We start from the raw sequence: 22,419 nt of genomic DNA, 5'->3' as shown, positions 1-22,419 counted from the left end.
AGGTAAAACACTAACACACATTTCACTTTAATCCTCCTAATGCCTCGACGTTTTTCTTAAATTATTCGAGCTAACTAGAAAACTATCAGACATGTGACTGAGTGATGAAACATAGCACCAAAAGTGAGTTATTTCTAACACCATTAAAGCTACAGTGGTTCTATGCATTTCGTTGAAAAACCTACCGTATGAAAAAAGTAGTGTTACCTAAGTGACTTTTTAAAAATTCACAACAATATTACTGAACAAAAGCCAAAAAATACAGAACTGTGCAGCTAAAAACACTGTAGGTTGCTTACGAAATTATAAATCTACACCGGACCCACGTAAATTGGTGGAAAGCAAAAATATCAACATTAACAAGTTTACCTGTTAAAACACGTTCCACGCTTTAATGTGAAGGCTTCTTAATTTCATTTATTTCTGCTGCCAACAGCTTTTCAAATTAGATTTTTCAAAGCGGAGGTGTTAAACTTAACCTTGACCAGCCCTTTTACTTCGATTTTTTTCACCTGTCGCAAGATAAATTTTTTTCAGTTTATCGAGGACCTACGGTGTAAAGAAATAGAGCTCATCCTACGGACAAACCTAACAGTTCGCAACGCTATCACTTACTGTAGTTCCCGCAGACAAAAAGCACTATAGTTATCGAAGTTACAGTATTATGGAGAGCTTTTACACTCTCTTGTTTACTTCTGTTCATTAATTTCTTTACACTTCTGTGGTGTCGATTCGGTGGGGTGTTTCTAGCCAAAATCAACATTATTGATTTATCTAACAAGATTTTATTAACACAGTTTCGAAATGGCTGAACCATGTAACTACGAGATGTCTTCATTAGGCTAAAAAAAAAAAAAAAAAAACGGCAGTAAGATCATAAATGTGGAGACGCCATTATACCAAAAGGATTATTGGAGACGGTTTTCACTGCGAGAAATGTCCCTTAGTTGCACAGTAGGCTACTGTATGGGGAATGTAAGATAAACACAAATGATGGTGTCATCGTACTAAAAAGGATAAAGAAGCTTCCCACCACAACTTTACGTCCACTAAATGTGAAGCAGACGGTGATAGAGCAAAGATAGTAGGTATGTGGGCGTGGTGGATGAGTAGGTAATGGGAAAATGGGTAAATGAGGTCGATAGAGAATATATGCCTGGGAAAATGTGGCCAAGGAGGACATGGGTCTAGTAGGTAAAACGGGGCTCCGGAAGTCGTCTCCCATGGGGGGAGGGGGGCTTTAGAGCCCAGACAATGTTGATATGCATGGTCGTAGTTTCTAAATCGGGTATCACCGGGTAACCTTGCTAGTCTCTTCAGTACGAGAGTAGTTTCCGAAACTAAAGAGCTTTTGTAATGATAGTAAGAAAATAACATGTATGATGTCCTAGAGCTGAAGGGACTGACAGCAACGTTAGTCTCTTTTCAGACTTGAAGGTGTAGAAATGACGAGTTCAGGAAAAGATGGCTTCCTTTCTCTCGGAAGAAAGCTGAAAACGAGAAAGGTTAATTGGAGTCATCAAGACTTTGAAAATAAATTGTTGAGCCACTGCAATAGCTGTGCTAACTTTAAAAGAAGTAAGATTTTTAAAGATTCCCGTTACATAATTAGGTTATCTCATCCACTTCGCCATTAGCCTCGTATCGTATCTTCACGTATCCATCAATTTTAACCTGCAGAACATGATGACTTATTTCGTGTTATTGTTGCTACTACAAAGCTATTTCATTCAGTTTAGGAATGCTAGCAGTGAAAGGGTTACCGTTACCAAGGCCTATTTCATACACCTCGGTTTCGAGAACTCTATCCTACGCTGAATAAAACCGTCTGGGTGTGGCAAGAAAAAAATAAATTCAACGCTATGGCCCTAAAGTGGTTAATTCTCAGCATCTGTGTGTGTCAGTCCTTGTTATTATTATCTCCGTAATACTAATGTTATCCCCAACGTTAGTTATCTTACCTACCTCAGTGGCATACTTCCTCCGTACGTGGCAAGGAACAGCTTCTTTACTCAATCAACAAATCATTCTACCAATCAACCAATCAAGAAGTTAGACGATCAATCCATTATCTAACTATTCCTTGTAAATAACTGATTTGTCTCTTTCACTGTTTCACTTTGTATCATATTCTTATTCCCGTTGACGACTTTTCTCCTCTTTTGAGCCCAGGGAAGACCATCTATCGTGTGGGGAGGAAAAATACGCACAATCTGTGAATCTAAAGGCGACACAGAAACTGGTTTACGGCCTCCCACATTCATTCCTCAGCAATTCCTGCTCCCCCGCCTATACAGCCACCATGAGCAAGACGCATCAAAGAGTGGGATTATAGCTATTTAATGTACTTATTAATAATGAAAATAATTATATCACTCTATCTCGATGAAATATATACTCAGTGACATTACCTTGCCATGGTCGAGATAAGTGTAGGTTTCTATTACATCTAACACCGTACAGTTTTATTCAGCTGAGAGTGAGTCATAGACACCTGATGTTATTAATGGTGCTACAACCTCATCATGGATGGGACAGCTCTAGTCTTCTGTTCCATCTAACGTCTAGAGAGTATGCTTAGGGAGTCATGGGAGCCTGTCAGTGTCGAAAATATATGAAGAATACGACTTAAAATATCTAAATCTTTTATGTTTTTAAATACATGCAGGTTCCACATAAAGTCTATTTAAACAGCAACTCTTTAAGGACCGAAACTGAAAGAGTTTGAAGATTTGCTTTAAAATAAAATTCCTTACATTCAGTCTTTATTTTAGTTAAATATCCAATAATAAACACGAGTAATGTCCGGGGTGTGTACATTGGCCGCTGCAATGCATACTGAAGTGTCATGTGTCTAGGAATAGCTCGCTAGTTGCCACAGCACAAGGGATGAAACCTGAGACCACAGGGGATCCTTCAACCCGAGGACGCCTTATTTGTCAGGGGGTAACAACGTGAAAGGTGTAATCGCGCTGAAGTGATTAATCCATTCACTACGAAGCTCAATGGTATTCGCAGTCATTTGCATTAACCCCTTCATTATTCCCCTAGAATTCAGATGATGTCATAGTTATTCTTGCTGCTACCCGACGACTTTATTCTGTTTAGAAAAGACTTCTTGTATTGAAGGGGCTTGTTATGACTATATCTAACACCACGAGTTAAAAGAGTCTATCCGCAGCTAAATAAAATTATCGGGTGGCAGCAAGAAAAAAATAATTATGATCTCGTTCCCATTTAAGGGTTTTGAGAAAGGTCCTTCCTAAGCTGAACAAATTCGCCTGACAGTGGGAAGAACACAGTGCATACGGCGTTGTCGCACGGAAGACATTAATAATTCCTAAAGAAAGGAAGGAATTATGTATGCATTCACAAAATTATTCAAGACCATTCGTTCCCAAATCGTTCCTTTAAGTCCTTTTTCTCTGTCCCTCCTCTCTCTCTTCTGTTTCTGTTTTCATCCTCTCTCTATTTCTTTTCTCTTTCCTGCCTCTGTATACTCTGTCTTTATTTCTATCCTTCATTTCCTTTCTCTACCTCTATCCCATATCTCTTTCCCATGTCCCCATACTTTTTTCCATATCTCTCCTTTCTTTAACTTTGCCCTATATGTATCTCTTGATCAGAGTTACCCACTTCTCCGATTCTGGTGCTGCAGAGGGATGCCTTAACATGGTGACACTGTTATAACTGGGCTGCTCCTCCGCCCGGTTGTGCAGACATCCCTCTGCTCCCTCCCAATCCTCCAAAAGACGACAGGCGGATTGTAGGACGAGGGAACTGTAGTCCACCGGGTTTGCGTCCCACTGAGCCTTGGGCCAAAACAAGAACAACTCTGATGCTCATATTCTCTACTTGTATTCTTTCCCTCTGACCTCCCATCTGACTTTTTTGCTTTTCCTTCTTTTCTCTGCCTTGACACGGTTTTTTTTCCCCTCCCGAGCTCTTCTTATCACTGCAAATGTGATTTCCTCATACTTTTGTAGGAAAAAAAAAAAAAAAGACAACATGTTTGGTGGGGTTCTGATTACATTTCTGTTTTCTTCATCCCCAGACGATTTTTGGCAGCTCGAGCAGAAAGTACAGCTTCAATGACATGTCAATTTTTTTCTTCCTACATTAAATAGATTCGGCAGGAAAGATCTTTTGTACTCAATTGCTACGAAGATATTTTCTGTTTTATGCTACCCTCCTGAGTGATTATAAGGGGCTGTTTTCATCACAAAGTATATGATTTCTTTTGCCATCAGATCACATGGAACACAATCAACAATTCAGTTTTTGTAATCTTTCTGCTCTTACAGACAATTTCAGATCATGTTCAATTAGTTAACACTACAAGGTTTTGAAACAGTTTGGAACAGTACAGAATTAAAGGTGCAGTTTTTCATTAAAGATATGTATACCTTCACCTTCACATAAAACACTGTAACACCTTTCCAACCAGACCTCCAATAATGCAAAACACCAGCACTACCTCTCCCCCTTCTCATCCACAGTCATTGCTCCCAAGCTTCATTCGTGTGACATATTGCTGTTTAGGTGTTCAGTGATTATGAATATATTGCCTGCCTGCTTACGAATTTACTGAAGATCTCACGTTGCTCAATAAAATGTTACATTCGCTGAACCGTAACTTTATTATCCCCCACCCCCCAAAAAAAAAAAAAAAATGTCCATCAATTACAGAACATGATTTTTATGCCCAGGGCCTTATAAGGTCATATAATATGCTTTGTCATGTCCTTCTGAGTTCTTCATATACAGTATGTAGTGATGTAGTGTCATGTAACACTTGAGGTGACATATCCAACCTCAGAACCAGGCATACAACCGCCATCCCTTCCGCATTAAGAAATTTAATGGAAATTGGCTAATTAGGCCTCCAGACTATGATGGAGACCTATGGTCCGTCTATTTTATGAAGAGCGTTTGGGCGTTGTCCCTCTTGGGAATTTCCTAGGCCGCCTCTCTGCCAAACGTGTACACCTCTCTCTCTCATGTCAGCTATTTACTACTTTTAAATGAAGTTTATTTACAGTATATATGTAGTTAATTCTCTAATAAGGCTATATAGTGTAATAAATGTCTCTTTTTTTCTAATAATACCAATGGCTTTTTATAAATACCACAACACTTGGCACAGTTGCTTTTCAACGTTGCCACGCTTGTAAGGGTTAATCCAGGTCATTTCCACTCTGGCCGCCACCTGAGATGGATGCTCTTACTCCTGCTACTCGCTCTCGTGTGCTCCACAGTAGAGAAAAAGAACTTATTTACAACGTAAATAAGTATTTTTTAGAAGAGAAGGCAAACAGAGGACCTATAATTGTTCCCTCAAAAGCTGTTGATTAGGCCTCCTGGGGAAAACCTCTATAAAAAACAACGCGCCTTGACTTTTACCTCAAAGATGGTGTGGAAAAAAAGTCGAAATTATAGAGAACAAATAAAACATCATACTTCATGGAAAGTATCACATTCATAAGAAAAACATAATGTTGACAGACAGACAATAACAGAGAGAGAGAGGAGGGAAAGGGAGTGGAGATAAGGGGGATAGGCAGACAGCGAGGGAGGGAGGTTGGAGAGGCCGGAGATAAAGGGAGAAAAGGCAAGACGGAGGGAGGGAGGGAGGGAGGGAGGGAATGTGGTGGAAATTGAATAGGAGCGCAACAAGACAGTCAGGAGGCTTTTCCTCAACCTCAGAGGTGGTGTGGAAAATAAATCAGTCATAATAAAAAATAATGTTAGATAGAGAGAGACAGTCAGTCAGGAGGCTTTTCCTCAAATTCTGATAATTCATAAAACCGTATAGACTTTTTATAGAAATAAATCTACAAAAAATGCAATTTCTATATGCAGAGACAGACAGACAGCGAGGAGAGTGGTGTGTGGGAGGGAGAGTTGTCATTTACGCCTTTATTCTAATCCGATTAAGTTGCCCAGTACAAAGTATGGCAACACTGTGAGACGGGGACTCCCCAAGAGGGACAACGCCCAAACGCTCTTCATAAATAGACGGACCATAGTGTACTTGCTCCGTCTCTTATTTCCTCTGAACATTTATCAGCTTGGTGAGATTCCTTTATTTCTTCACCATTTCGTTTTAAATTCGACATAGCTCTTCCTTGACCAAATATCCCCAGAAACGCTATTCATTATTAAAATTTAAGCCTTTAAAAGGAATTTATGGGGTCAGAGTTCAAACCATACATACAAATTTAAGGATCCTGTGTTCTTGTTCGTTAACTAGTCATCATGGAAATTTACACTGAGGTACTTACACCCACCGTAACCATCATCCCTTGCTGCCCCCATCCTTCACCATTTACTATCCCTTCTCATCATCCCACTCCATCCCTCAAAATCGCACCCACACACCACCACCCTCATCATCCCTACCGCCATCCCTCATTACAGTATATCCATGTCGATGTACTGACTCTGTGTGGAAGCCCTGGAAATGTAGGTAGTCTTTATTTCAGAGTAATCCTTCTGTGAGTGGCGACTGTGGGGGCAGGTGAAGATGGAGGAGTTTTTTTTTTTTTTTTTTTTTTTTATGACACAGGGAAATTAAGCTTGTTTATACATGCTGTGTTTTGTGAAAATTCCTTTCAGTCTTTTAAGAGCAGCTGCTAGAGACACAGAGCTGATAAAGATATGAAACAGACACGCCAGGTCCCAGCGTATGACATGGGACGTGAACCATATGAAAAATTTTCTATAACAAAATGCCCCCAGAAACAGAGACAGTCACCCTCTTGGAGTAGATTTTTTTTAACTTGCCGTTACTTTGACCTTTGGCCCATGATCTTTATACTTGCTACTGGCTTAGATATGGTCAATAAATACCACCCTACAAAACATGCTGTTTCTGGGCCAAGACTTTGAGTGGTCAAAGCCCGAGCAGATGGACGGACAACCACACAGACAGATATGCAAATACAACCGGTTTATATACCAGTAATTTGGTGAATAAAAAACAGATAAGTATGGGACACAATAAAGCTGAAATAAACGTATGTCCTGGGTTGCCTTAAATATTTGTCAAATTTGCCTAGCCATTCGGCGGCTGACCATGGAAATAATAGTAATAATATATTATTTTTATTCAAGAGTGTTTAAATCGATAGTTTTTTAAACCTTAGACACCGGGAGGTTTTCTAGTGGCAAAGAAATTCGTTTGTGTTAGCCATACTAAAATATATAAATTGCCCTCGAGAAGCGAAAACTATTTCGTGGTCATTTTTCTGCAGAGTGCAACGAAGACATGATTAACTATTTATCTGGAAGGATTCTCCATCAGCTGAATAAAGTTTTCTGGTGTTAGGAAAAACGATATAAGCCAAATCATAATGATTACCTGTTTGACGAAGTGTGCCTCTACTGTCAGCACACGAACAGGAAGCAGCTGAAAATCTTACTCTTTCACAAAAGGACAAATGCGCATCCAGTACTATAGGTGTTATGTAGACTGGCGTATCATATTTCTGACATCATTATTAGGGGAGGCGAGAGACGAATCTCCAGATTTACATCGCTCATTTTCACTGAGATCGATCATCACCACCATCGAACACCATCTTGGGCCGATTCTTTCATTCTTGTCTGCCCAGGACATCCTTTTTTACCCCTTTCCCTCTTCGATAGCCCTCCCACAGCGCAGGTAGGTGCTAGAAACACGCTCCTCTTTTTAAAACAAAAAAAGATCTTTGTAAACGGCTTACACATAAACATTATTGCTGCTAATATGTTACCTGCAATTCAGGCATCCATCCAGAGCAGAGATGATAACTTTTCTTCCCATCAGACGATAACGTCCTTTTATACAAGACGATTACGTTCAACTTAGGACAGACCCATTGGAATGAAGGGGTTAAGCATAGTAAGGGCAGACAAAAAAAAAAAAAAGAACAAATATTTTGATTAAAAAACAACATACAACATATTGTTCGAGTATTCTCTGAACATATTATTTCTGTCATAATGCATTACTGCATGCCATATGAGACTGCTGCTACAATATCATTATCTTAATACCCAATAATTATTCTCTATGTAGTTATGACCTGGAAAGATCTGAAGCGTGACACGCTCATCTTTTTCGGGGCATAAATTATGTTAATAGGAGGCCCAGCCCCAATCTTTCTCTGCTTTTCTCTTTTCGGTCATGTAAAAACAACGAGGATGCAAGCAAGGTGAGGAACTAACTAGGAGAGTGTATGTGAGTGAGGTGGAGGGGGGGGGAGGTAGAGGGAGGGGAAGGTCGAGGATAAGATGGAGGAATGGTGTAGAGATGTATATGAAAAAAGTGGGTGTAAGATAGAGGGAGGGCAACGAAATCGCAGGAGACAGAGTGACATGGAAGCGATTTGTCTGTGGCAAGTGCCTTCCTTTCATTACAAGGACGTCTCGTTCCAGTTAAATAATGTCGCAACCATGCGATTTCGTTCAGATTAAGGGGGCCGTCCAGCAGTGACGATGTTCAAGATGATGGTATGTAACCCCTTCAGTTCGAAAAGTCAATCCTACACTGAATAAAATCGTCAGGAAATAGTAAGTACAGAAGCTAATTAGGGTCCTTGCTTAAAAAGAGATAAGTGTTCAGCACAAAGCAGTTTCAGTCCTTTCACGGATATTGTTGCACTTCAATATTTTATATTAATTTACGCCAGAAAACTGTAAACAGTACTGGAGGCTCCTTCCTCGTGAAGAATTAAACAGATGCAAAGTGACAAACATAATTATGTTTTGACATAAAGGTAAAGGAAAACATTTTCCCAGGTAAATCAGTGTACTGCAATACAGGGTGGAACTAATTTTTAAAGACTAGCATATACGAATTCTGGGCTGTTACTGTTGACGTAACTGCGCAAGTAGCCTACAGTATGCAAACAAAACATCATGAAAAATGATACAAACATAAGGATACAAATCAAGAAGACGAAAATTGCTTCCTGTCCCCCGAAAAAAACAAAAATAACAAATGATATTGATAATAATGATAATAATAATAATAATAATAATAATAATAACAACTAGAACACCGTAAAATTCTCCAAGGACAATTTAATAAAGAAAAACTTTCCACAACCATTACCTTAGAAGCCCAGCAATAAGCGACCTTGAGGCAGAGGTCACTGATCTTGTGCATATCACCATAGGTGATCAATGTCAATAGGTCCACCAAGTTTGGTGGCACTAGCATTAATCTTTATTGGAAACTTAGGTGACATCCGGAGTTGTAGGGAAAGTCTCAGTTTTTTACCCCAAGCGAGGTCAAGATCACTCATCTTGTACCCCAAGCGAGGTCAAGGTCACTCATCTTGTGCATGTCACCTTAGGTCATCACAGTTTATAAATCCACAAAGTTTCGTGGCCCAAGCTTTAATCTTTCACGGAAAATTAGGCGACATCCGGAATATTGGGAAAAGTCCCAGTTTTTAAACCCAGGCGAGGCCAAGGCCACTGATCTTTTGCATGTCCCCTTAGAACAGCACAGTCTATTAGTCCATCAAGTTTGGCGGCTTTAGTTTTAATTCTTCATAGAAAATTAGGTGACATTCGGGTTATCTGAAAAAGTCCCAATTTTTTACCCCAAGCGATCTCAGAGGATAATTAACCAATGGAACCATACTCCCTTCCGGCCTGCGACCACCTTAAGGCTATTTTCTAGTAAAATTTCATCTTCCTAGCTAGAGCGATTCTTGAGATAGCGTGGCTGACTCAGTTTTCTGTGTTCTAGTTAATATCCGGAGATCCGGTTGACGAATTACCACAATATTTGGCCAAAAGAAGCAGATAGCTGTTCGACTGAGTTGGCCAAGTTTGAAGGCTCTAGGCCAGTGGTTTCCAACTTTTTCTAATTCTCGCTGCGCCTCACTGAATGACACGTTCCCTGCGCCCCCCTTCCTCAAATACTGCATTTTACTGGCATAGTTGGCACATGTCAATAAATATCATAGATTCTTAATCTTTGAAATTGTTTATATATTCAGATAACCAGATTTCTTATTCATATCTGAAATATTTTCTCCAAATTTAGAAATTACTGAATCCCATCATAATTCATAGTTTTTAAATATAATTACCCTCTTCATCAAGCCTTCGCGCCCCCCCCAGGCAGCCATTCGTGCCCCCTTAAGGGGGCGCGCCCCACTGATTGTAAACCACTGCTCTAGGCTAAATTAGCTGAGAAATATCGCAGTTTGAAAATAATAATAATAATAATAATAATAATAACAGTATTGACAAAAACAAGAAATGTTTCCACTGGGATGTGGAAACTTTTAATAATAATTGCAAGGCAGCATGAGACAGATACCAAGCTTATACTGTAATTTGACCAGGAACACGAGTCAATTTCAAGTGGCCAAAAATAGAAATACATCCTCATCCTCATCATCCTCATCATCATCGTGGTTGTCCTAATTATTCCAACTCCAGTTCTCATCTATAAGATAAAGTAAGGTAGGATTCAGAGAACAGGTATTACCATCATAAAGCATCAAGGAGCATACAGTAAGTAATATAATGAATTCGATATGCAGTAAAACAGGATAGATGGCGCGCCTAAGTTCGAAGCCCTAATTATGTGTCCGTTTGATATCCAGCAATTACTCGGGATTCCTATTTATCTTTTCAGTGTTATCCTTTTTTTTTATATCCACGAATGATTTTGAGCAATTTGTAGGAAACAGTACCGAGGAACACATTTGAAGTAACAGGTAAAGTAAAAAATTTCGACCTGAAATTAAACATAAACCCACCTCTTCTCTCTCTCTCTCTCTCTCTCTCTCTCTCTCTCTCTCTCTCTCTCTCTCTCTCGCTCTCTTAGAAATGTGACGAATTATTATCAGTCTAAATAAAAACAGTTATTATGAAATTATAGGTGTTGTCTCTAGGTGGCCATTTGTGGCGACTGTCATCCACTCACTTGATGTAGTGCTGCCTACTTTATCCTTCATTTTTAACCTCCTCTTCTCTTACTATCTCGCTCATTCTCCCTGTCACTTTTATAATTATTCTTTCCACTTCAAATGGCTCCACTCGTACACTGAGTGACACGCTTAAGGGTTTCCTGTAACCCAGGAAACAATTTACAACGCTTGGTGGTAAACATATAGGCAGATAAGGGGGTGATGTGGAGCCTACTATGGTGCCCTTGTTAACTGGGTGGACAGACGCAAATGCGGCGTATGTTAGCTGGGTGGAGAGACGCAAATGCTGTGTCCATCCAGGAACCAAACCTCTACACTTTTTCCCCAAGAGAGCTATCCTCCGCAAGGGAACATACAGGTTCACTGCACGGGACGACCATGGTTGGGGGGAGGGGGTAGGATTGCCTGAGGTTGATGCGTCTGCTGGGCCAGACAGACGGGGGTTACTTAACAACAACAACAAGCCCCCCCCCCCTCTCTCTCTCAGTGGATTACAACTCAGATAGTTGCACACTTAACTCCACCTCTTATGTGTGTTACTCCGGCCACATGCCCTGCAACCCCGGTTTGGTCAGAGCAGGGAACTTATTCAAAAACTTTCTTATGCTTAAGCTGTGGATAAGAACATTTGTTCGTATGTTTATCTTTATTCATACAAGTACCAAAGACTTACCCAAACTAGAGTGATTATTGAACTGAAAAACATTATTATTTTCCGATAATAGTTAACTGTTTTTGACAGAAATTGGCTGGGACTGCCATTGTTGTTGTGGCTCCAGGTCCATCTGAAATGTGAACCCTGTGGACTGCAGGCATAGGTCGGCCTTTTGTAGCAGTCTAGGATCCTCTTTTCGGGAGACAGGGAAATAGTTAATGAACATTTGCATAATCAGGTAGTTGAGCCGCCCTGTTATATCAGTGCCACCACATGAAGGCTTCCCTCTCCTGCACCAAAGGCCTGGGATACTATATACATAAGGTCTCCAAACCACAGCAAGACTCTTCACACTCTCTCCTGCTCCGCCTTGTAACGCCCCGCTAGTGAGGGGCATAAATAGGAGATTTGTGTCGTCTTGATTCTTGTGTGTTTATATTCATTGCCTCTCTAAATAGCAAGATTATATTTAGTTTTTGCCCTCCGTTTCCTCTTCTGGGTCGGTAACCTCTATCAGCTTCATTCCCTTTATTCTCTCTCTCTCTCTCTCTGTCTCTCTCTCTCTCTCTCTCTCTCACACACACACACACACACACACACACACACACACACACACACACACACACACACACACACACACACACACACACACACACACACACACACACACACACACATGCAGAGAAGATTTAGGTAAGATTCTGGGAATACTGACATAATCAGTACTGACGCACTGGCAGTTTCCTTGTTGTCCAAATTAATTCATGAATAAATAAGTTTAAAAAATATAAATAACATTATACTTTTATCGCTTTTCCTTTCACTTTGACGGCAACAAAACAGGGTTGAGGTTTACAAAAAGAAAAAAAAAAATGCTATCAGTTTCCTGTCGTATACAACTGACTTTTGCAGGAAGAAGCATGGGAAGATTTTACGCATCCTTCCCAGTCCTTCTTACAAAAACAATTTAAACTTACGACAAAGATGTAATCGCATGTTTGGCTGTGAACAACGCAACAGCTACTGTGGTCGGGCTCTGATGATTTCCTTGGTACTCCGCAAATCGAACTTTTGTCACACCGAAGAAATAACTCTAAGCCCAGATTATTATATGTTCAGAACACTAGAAATGTACGCAGACTCGGGCTACAATAGCGTCATGTAAAGTAGGATAGTTATGGGAAAAGAAGTATACAGTATACAGTATGTAGTAGACAAACTTACCTGCAGCTGTCAGTGATCATTAAAATATTATGTATCAGAAGTTGATATGATGCAGAAAAAGGGTATGGTATGTTATTCACAAACACACAAACACAACACACACACACACACACACACACACACACACACACACACACACACACACACACACACACACACACACACACACACACACACACACACACACACACACACACACTCTCTCTCTCTCTCTCTCTCTCTCCATCAACACTCACCTCTACGATGGCCACGAGCGAGGTAGGTGTGAGCGGCGGCTGAATCAAGAAGGGACCCGTGACGATGCCCGGAGTGGCGGGGCGTGTGGGGGCGGGGGTGGGGTCGGGGGTGCCTTCGGGCGTGGTTTTGGGCGTGGGCATGGGTGTGGGTAGGGGGGAAGGCAGGGGAGTGGGGAAGGGTGTAGGGGAGGGCTTGACGTGTGGCCTGGAGGTATTAGTGTAACATTGACGTGGTGAGTGACGTGGCTGGGTGACGGGTTTGTTGGTGAGGATGGGTGTGGGAGCTGGTGTGGGCATAGGTGTGGGCATGGGTGTTGGAGCTGGTGTGGGCATGGGTGTTGGAGCTGGAGTGGGTAAGGGTGTGGGTAAGGGTGTGGGTGGGTAGTTTGTCTCCTGTAGTGGCTGGCGGTGAAAACACGCCCCGTCAGGCAGGTCGTCGTAGGTCACACCTGTAATAAGAAAGGTAAATAATGTAACGATTATGAAGCTGCAGGTAATTAACTGATTGTTATCAGTCTCTCTCTCTCTCTCTCTCTCTCTCGTTCATTTTAACACAGAACATAGGAACAGAAACCACAGTGCATGAAAGAACAAGAGGAGATAACTGATGTGTTTCATTAGGGTGTGTAGCATATGTGAAGAATCGACATATATCCTATCCACGCAAAAAACTCTTCGCAACTTCCCTAAAAAAAACAAAAAAAATCGTTCAAAATCTTTCCATAGTAAAACTTTCTCTAATAAAGGTCAGCGCCGATGAAAAACATGGAACTCAGAAAAATGTAAAAAATGGGCAGAAATCCACTAACAGTACGCTATATAGAATTCACGGAAATGGAAATCTGAATTTGAAAAGGAGAAGAGGAAGGTAGAGTTTGGTCTGGCTGCCGGGCATATATGAATAAAGTTGAATAAATCCACAGAAGGGCAATTCCACTCCCTCCCCCTCCCCCGGCACACCGCTCCGAATAGACACTCAATATCGCATGGTGGCCGCTCCCAGTGTTGCCAAAAACGGGAATATAGACAGATGCAGTGGATTCCAGACTCTGTTTCTGCTGACGGTGTAACAAACTGAAGCATTTTTCGTTTGGGTGTACAACATAAAGGACATCACTTCAGGCCGTTATTTATAAAAAAAAAAAAAAAAAAAAAAAAAAAAAAAATCCTGCTGTCGATTTCAATCATTAAAACTTTCTGTAAGAATTCAGTACATAAATTAATGCTCTTTTCCAATTATTTTCCCTCAGTATGTTCTTTCCTGATTTATGAAGTGTCACGCATATGAGAACATCGCGTTCTTACTTTCTCTTGGTTCCTGGTTTTCTCTTCACAGAAATATTGGTGAAACTATCGCCTTGCACTTACTGACACCAACCATCATCACAAGATCTATGATTCGTGGCCGACCTCGCAAAAAAAAAAAAAAAAAAAAAAAAAAAAAACCTACCATTTCACCCCGTCCCGCCAGATTTCTTTCAACCCTATCCTTTTTCTACTTTACCTACATTGAATTTCTAAAAGATATCTGTGACTTATAACTTCATATCACCAACGTCGCCTCTCAAAATACTCATTGTCACAGGATGTAGTTGTTCCACCCATCGCGTTCTTAACCTTTCGTAATCTCTCCTCTCTGCCCATCCCATTTATTTTTATGCTCCCCCACCCCTGATGTGCGCCTTCATGGCTTGCATACAATATTCATCTTCACAGAGTATACCTCATACGGCATGCCACACCACCCACCACCATTCCACCTCATCTGCCCACTCCTGTCCTTCCACCCTACCCATTTATGCCTTGATGATGTGAATATTATAAGAACGATTGCTTCGATTACCATCCGACCTTAACATCAGTATTTACACAAAATACTCGCTTTGTTTGGCCCGCCACCAAGAACCATCATAACCCAGCCCGTTAGTATGTCTCCAGTTACACCAACCACGCTAGAAAGACTTGAATCAACGTATCTTAACCATTGTGACGATAATGCTGATTTTTGGCACATGCCTTCACAGATATAACATGAAAGTATCTGTACTGACCTGCATCTATCTCATGGCCCTAAAGAGACTTAAAAGGATCGGAAAATCTTGAACTAAACTGTCTATAAAACTCTTACACTGAGAGGGCTGACATTGGCGCATGTTTTCATAAGCATGATCTAAATCGATCTGTTTTGATCTTAATGGTACTGAAGTAATCTGAAAGGAGATAGACTGAATGAAGTAGTCCTGAACTTATCTAGCTGGCTTTGCTCAGAGCACAATAATCTAAATGACTAATGGACGTAAGCTAACTGGAGGAAGGGCTGCACCTAAATTAATCTGACTGGGCCCCAGTGGAAGCAGGAGCTCTGAATGATTCAGACTGGATCAAAATAGATTTGGACGGACATTAATTAATCTAAGTGAGCTGAGTGGATGTGCAGAATCTGGATGTACTTAAATGATTTGAATGGGTCTGAGTAGACCTATGTCCTGAATTACGTTAAAGTTACAAGGAATGGCCTACTTTGGCCAAAATGGATATGATGGACCTGACCGGACTTAAAGTGACACTGATGAATTTGAATATATCTTATTGGTCCCGAATTTAATTTGACCGATCTGTCCGAACTAAATTAATCGTCTTGAGCCTTGGTAAATATTAAATTCTTAAATGGACCTGAGGGGCCCAGAACTAAACAAAGTGGACATAAATTTACTTCCATGAATCAGAGCTGAAAAAAATGAAGTTTGATTATGCATGGACGATATGACCTAAAACAATGACTCTAATACAGTAGTATCTACGGTTGCCGAAAAGGACCACACGACTAAATTGTCCCTGAATAGTTGATGCCGGAAAATTCTGGGTTAACTCGACTGGTGTGCGTCTGCCAGTCGTGCTGGCTGAACGGTTATGTCGGCTGAGTGATATGCCGGCAGGAGACAGGTACTATCGAGATCCCAAGTTTCTTTACCCCCCCCTGGCTCAAGGGAAGTCAAAGCCAGAGCTGAAGAAAGCCAGGCGAACTGACACGGTTAGTCTAGCAGTCTGATATTGGTTCACGATGACGGAATGATTCAGACACATTCAAGCCCAACATTGTCACTGACACCTACCAAATAACCACAGTCATGGAATACGACTGACATATTTGTCATGGAATATAACGAAGGATAAAGACATTCATATCATTTATTGCAGTCTTCGAATGTTTTTCGGTTTCCCATGCATCATGTAAACACGGTTCCTGTTCGAACAATCTTTTTCAATGTGTTCACAGTACTCTCGAAGTAGCTTCGTAGTCTGTGAGTACTACAACACTGAAACAACTAATTCAAGTAATATAAGGATATATCATCATACATATATCAGTACTATTCATACATTCTTCTTGCTGCTTTTAATTCCTTCTCACTGTGCCTGACCAGTCACTGCTTTGAAATTAACTTGGTGCATCGAGAGTACTGTGAACACTGAAAAAGATTCTTCAAACAGGAACCATGTTCACATAATGCATGGGAAACCGAGTAGTATTAAATGAGTGCATTAAATGATAATGAACCTTCATCCTTTTCCAGTTATAGTTCATGACAAATATTTGTCATATTCCATGACTGTGGTTATATGGCAGGAGTCTGTGTCAGTGCTGGGCTTGATGTGTGTTGGTCATTCCGTCATCATGAACCATTATCAGACTGCAAGACTATACGTGTCCGCTAGCCTGGCTGTCTTCAGTCCTGGTTTCGACTTCCCCATGTGCCAAAAGGGTAAAGAAATCAGGGATCGCAATATTACAACTGCGGACAACTGAACTTACCACACCCCCACTGTTGGGGTGATGGTGCTTATATTTTAAAGTTGATTTCTGGGGATATCAACATGACAGATGCACCAGTTCATAAGATTTTCATTCATAAATGCTACATTTAACTACGTCAGGCTACCCAGATACAATCAACTAAACAGACATTGTACAGTGCTGTAGTTTAAGTTGCCCGAAGTGGTACGTGGTGAACGGATGCGCTTTTTTTTTTTTCTTTCCTCACCCCTCTCAGCTTATTATTTAAAACATAAATGATATATAGGAAGACTCTCTCGGACTGAAAAGGTTAATCGACACATGGACATCGTCTTTAAACAGGCATTTCTTACCAACCCTTATTAACCACGTTTTTGTCGCCAGTACCGGTATCGTTCTTCTCTCCCTCCCTTCCTCTAATTTTCACATTTTTTTTCCCTCCCTGCCTCCCTCCCTTTTCCTTTTCCCACTTTCTGCCACGTTTTCTTTCTAGATTCTCATCCCCTCTTTACTTCCCCTCCCCTTCACATTCTCCCTTTCTTTACTTCTCACCCATATCCTCCTCCCACCTCCCTCGCCCTTACTTCCATTCCAGCCGTCCTCGTCTTTCTTCCTTATCTTCTTCCCACCTTCCTCATCCTCCCTGTCTCCTTCTGTTCCATTCTCACTTTACCCCTTTCTTCCCAACCTTTCCCCTCCATCTCTTGTCATCTCACTTTCCCTTTTCACTTCTCATACCACGATTTCCCTCTCTTTCCTACTTTCTCCTTCTTTCCTCTTCTCACTCACTTTTCCCTCTCCTTATCTCCTCTCTCCATTCTCCTCTCCCAACAACCTCTCTCCTATCTCCTCTTCTCCTTTACCTTATTAACACCCTCTTCACTCTTCTCTCCACCCTTTCCTTCTCCCACATTTTTCCTTCCTTCCTTACGTCGTCTCTACCTTCTCCTCCCACCGTATCCCTTCTTCTATCCTTGTCGAGCATTAGGAAGGCCTCAGTTCTTCAGGTAACCTACAATTGCTTGAATTCCAGTGCTTGCGAGGCCAGGGACAAGACATCACTCCTGTCCACCGGAGTTTTTTTGTAAGTTTCTGTTGTCGACGAGAATTTACACACACACACACACACACACACACACACACACACACACACACACACACACACACACACACACACACACACACACACACACACACACATACGAGAGAGAGAGAGAGAGAGAGAGAGAGAGAGAGAGAGAGAGAGAGAGAGAGAGAGAGAGATGAATCATTTCACGAAGTGCATGAAGGTTTTCAAATCAACAGGTCCATTCTTCAGTCGTAGGTGCATATCCATCCATGTATTATCATTTCATAAGCATATTTTTTCACAGCAAAACCGATGTACTGTAAATAAGCGCATCTGTATCCCTCTGTCTTTTTACACCCGCGTAAGTAGCGGTGGAATGTATTGTTTCACTAGGTGTGTGTGTGTGTGTGTGTGTGTGTGTGTGTGTGTGTGTGTGTGTGTGTGTGTGTGTACAGTATAACTCAAGCTGTTTTGATTCATTCAGAACCGAATTTGGTGGAACTGTTAGGAATCAGCCAATAATGCAGTGATTTGATATGAGCACATACGTCAAATGTAAATGCCATAGGCCAAGGTTATCCCAAAGAGATTTTGTTCGATTTGAATTAAGCTCAATGGACAGACTGAATGTCAGGCAGGGATGCAGCGATTCGACTGTAAAAACATTTGGTGAAAGTTTACGGTCAAAGGGCATGGTCAGATCCTCGGCCCTATAACTCAGGCGGTGTAAATTCTGTTTGGACCAACTTTGGCAGATGGATTGAGGGTTAACCAATGATGAGTGGTTTGATGTTGAAGACAATAGCCCAAAGTTGAAGGTCACAGGGCAATGACCATTCAAACAGGTTTCGTCTGGTTGGACCATACTTGATGAAAAGGCTGATATTTAGCCAAGGATGAAGCTATTCAATTAGCCTATGAGAACAATCAGTCGAAGGCCAGATAAGAGTTCAGCCTTTAGACGGATTGTAAGGAGCAAGTTTTGCACTCGCTGAGTGCTCATTATTATTTTTCATGCTCTCTGATTAAAAGAAGACAATTTATGATTCGATGTGTTCTTCGTCCTTTCATGGTATGAATTTTATTTTATTTTTATTTTATTTTATTTTTTTTTTCAACCGCTAGGTCTGGAGCAGCATCTCTGACTGAGGGGCTTTAGATGAATCAGATTTTTCCATAATCCCAAAATTAAACAAAAAGATATAAATGAAAATGTTTCAGGAAACACTGGACGCCGAGAAATATGTGGAATGATTTTGAACTCCGTCAGTTCTCAAGTAAAAGTTCTTAGCGCGGAGAGACGATATGACCAAGAAAGGATTTTTCTGAGCTGGCTGCGTGGAAGGTGGCAGGGTAGAGCGAACATTATGCGCCAGGACTTTAGAGTGACACTCACGTGAGATCCTCACGCCAGAGGTTAAGAATGTATAAGCACAACATCATATCCATCCATGTTTGTTTTCTCTTGGCCAGGAAAATTATGTACTTTAAAAATGGCATATTTCTCTGCTTAATGTCAGCATCATGTTTAACTTAACTTTTCTACTGACTTAAAATTCGGCTGTATGAGGTTTAAAAGACACAAATGTAATTCACTTTATATATATATATATATATATATATATATATATATATATATATATATATATATATATATATATATATATATATATATATATATATATACATATATATAATATATATATATATATATATATATATATATATATATATATATATATATATATATATATATATATATATATACCATTCCAGTCCTAAGAAAAGTTATGGACAAGCTGTGCGCAAGTGAACGTTGCGATGGGAGACGAAAGGAGGAAGTAAGTGGCCCTCACTTAAGGTGTAATAGTATTTGTCACATAAGTTTGGATGCATTCTGTGAAAATTATTATAAAATACTGCAATTCTGGTTTGACTTAATGAGTCATGAGTATTGATGTATACAGTGTAACATCATACCTTTTGGCGACACATCCCATTAACCTTGGGAAGACCGCTCTACTAGTGATATGACTAAAGCCAGGCGAAAGTCATCGCCACTGGAAAACCTGAAATATGAACTCCTAAAAAGCTCTGGTTTGATGGAAAAAGATATTCCACATTTCATCAAATACACAAATAAATAAAGAGAGAAAGAAAGAATATCACATCCAACCTTACTCTTAAGTCGTATAATTACAGCTGTTATTCCATATAAATAAAATTTGCAAGATGAGTCCAGATCCCAGCGCCATGGATTGGCAGCGGTATGGCGGGTTTGATCCCTGCTATTGTCTGTAACGTTAACAAGATTTCAGTTTCGTTAACATCTTCAGTCAGCTAGATCTCTCCTAAGCTAAAGTTAATTACCTGGCGTTACCTAGAACTTTTTTTTTTTTTTTTTTCTCCCTTCAAGATCTCATCGCACTGATAGGGCTGTTGAAAGTTGCTTCGACCTCTTCAGCCAGAGGTCTCTCGTAAGCTGAATAAAGTCGTCTGGAAGCAGCCAGCATAAACATTGAAGACGTCATTATAATGTTGTGGCTTACAGAAACTGCTTCAACACTTCCATTAGAGGTCTCTTCTAATCCGATTAAAATTGCCGAATATTGGTTACATTAAATTAAAAAAATAAAAATTGTCATAATTTGCTGCTCTTTTTGTGGCCCCTCCGAAACGTCACACAAATTCAGTAAAACCACCACGCTAGTTCTGTATGTGATATCCTTCAGATATCAGAGTGCAGATGACAAGTGACAGTGACAAAATGATGGTATTAAAGGACAGTTGAGATGTAACTGAACTGAGGATTCTCTGGATCGAGTTTCCTATTCCCTTCTGTTATCTCTTTCGTCGTACCTATCACCCTGGAATAAATAAGGGAGGGAGTTATATGTACAGTACAAGGATGATCTGGACTATTTCACGTAGCATTAGCCATGGTTTACTTGGGCTTAAAGTAAGTTAGAGACATGAACAGAAATAATTTTACAGTAACATGTATTGTACCTCAAGATAATTATCCCCATTAAACAAATTTCTTGTTTCAAGAAGGTCATGCCAGTATAAACTCTCATACTGCGTTGCATTTCTGTACACTTGAATAAGGCATACATATCATATCCTATGCAGAAATGTCGTGGACGATGTAATGGAAGATGTTACGTGAATTTGTTGATCATATGTGTAGCCACATATCCACAATCGACTGTACTGTAATCATGGAATGTGGCTGATAAACATAGACACTTTTATCTTTGAAGCCCTATGGTTTTAACAGAAATGAAATTTCACATATGGTTTCCTAGAAACCCATATCTGGAAAATAAGGAAGTGATAAATACATATGCTAATTAGCGTAGCATAGATTAATCCAGTGACTTGGGCTTTAATATAACCTGTTCACACCTAACTGTGACCTGACCTTACATAATATGACGCCATGAACAAGTGACACTTGTTTATGGTACACCATATAATAAACTAGTACTTGCCCGCAAAAATTTGCCTTTCCATAACAAAATGTTTCCCTACAGTTACTGAACCCACAATGACCATTTCTGACCACAAAGTAAAAAAAAAATGATTATCGCTTATTTTCGCTTGCCGCGATTTCCGACTTTGCACCATCTCGTCGCGCACAATCGTCCCAAAATTTTTGTTTAGTAATTTTCTGACACTCCTTGGACTTACATCGACCTAATACAAAAAGATTTAGGTCAATATATCTATTACCGCTCTCGTGAAAGAAACACACACACACACACACACACACACACACACACACACACACACACACACACACATCTTATCTTGACTTTATTAATTAGATAAAGCCTTATTTATACTAAATGAAAATTATTATCAGAAGTCCAACAAGCGAAAAGCCAACAGTCAAGTGTAAGTTCAATGCAACTTTTGATGCCTTAGGCGCGCTAATTAAAATGGACAGAAAACATGCATATTAATCTGCTTGCTTAATATACTGTAAATTGTTGAAGTTTGAACAAATATGTCGATGTTATTGCTGGTTTCATCATTGATGATATAAACTAATGAGACGAATAGATAATGGAGAAAACAAATTACTAAAGAAATAAAGAACTGAAAATATCTACTACACAGCATCAGGATGAAACAAACTTACTCCTGTTACTGTACTATATAGGGGATAAGAAAAAAAAAAAAAACGGAGAAAGAAGAGATTAATGTCTACTACATAACATCAGGACGATAGAAACAATATACATACTCCTATTCAACAGACATATAAAGGATAAATCAGACTGGAAGAAGGAAAAAAAAAAAAAAAGAGGTGAAATTGCTCGTACGTAATATGATGAGGGGAACAATGAATGTACTGCTGTTCCTGACCATATAATGGGAGAAAATTTCTAAGGATAACTGACAAACATTACTACCGGTACATATCAGGATAAAAATAATAATAAATATAGTCTTTTTACTGTGCAATATTTATATTAGCTAACCAAGAAGTA

General features: G+C 40.0%; 1 protein-coding gene across 1 annotated transcript in view; it reads right to left on the bottom strand.

The window, feature by feature from the left end:
• Positions 1-22,419, bottom strand: part of LOC145405765 (uncharacterized) — a 2,040,591-nt gene that overhangs the window by 1,793,254 nt on the left and 224,918 nt on the right. The window contains exons 2-3 of the mRNA XM_080276996.1: positions 13,377-13,504; positions 13,056-13,301 (exon numbers count right to left, since the gene is read on the bottom strand). Coding sequence (XP_080133122.1) covers positions 13,056-13,301; positions 13,377-13,504 — 374 coding nt within the window. The remainder of the gene's footprint in view (positions 1-13,055; positions 13,302-13,376; positions 13,505-22,419) is intronic.

This window comes from Coenobita brevimanus, chromosome 68 (assembly GCF_032717465.1).
Source record: "Coenobita brevimanus isolate Jiangsu-jjx chromosome 68, ASM3271746v2, whole genome shotgun sequence".
Classification (NCBI taxonomy): Eukaryota; Metazoa; Arthropoda; class Malacostraca; order Decapoda; family Coenobitidae; genus Coenobita; species Coenobita brevimanus.
Note: the sequence above shows the minus strand (reverse complement) of the source record. Positions and strands in the feature narration are given on the sequence as shown.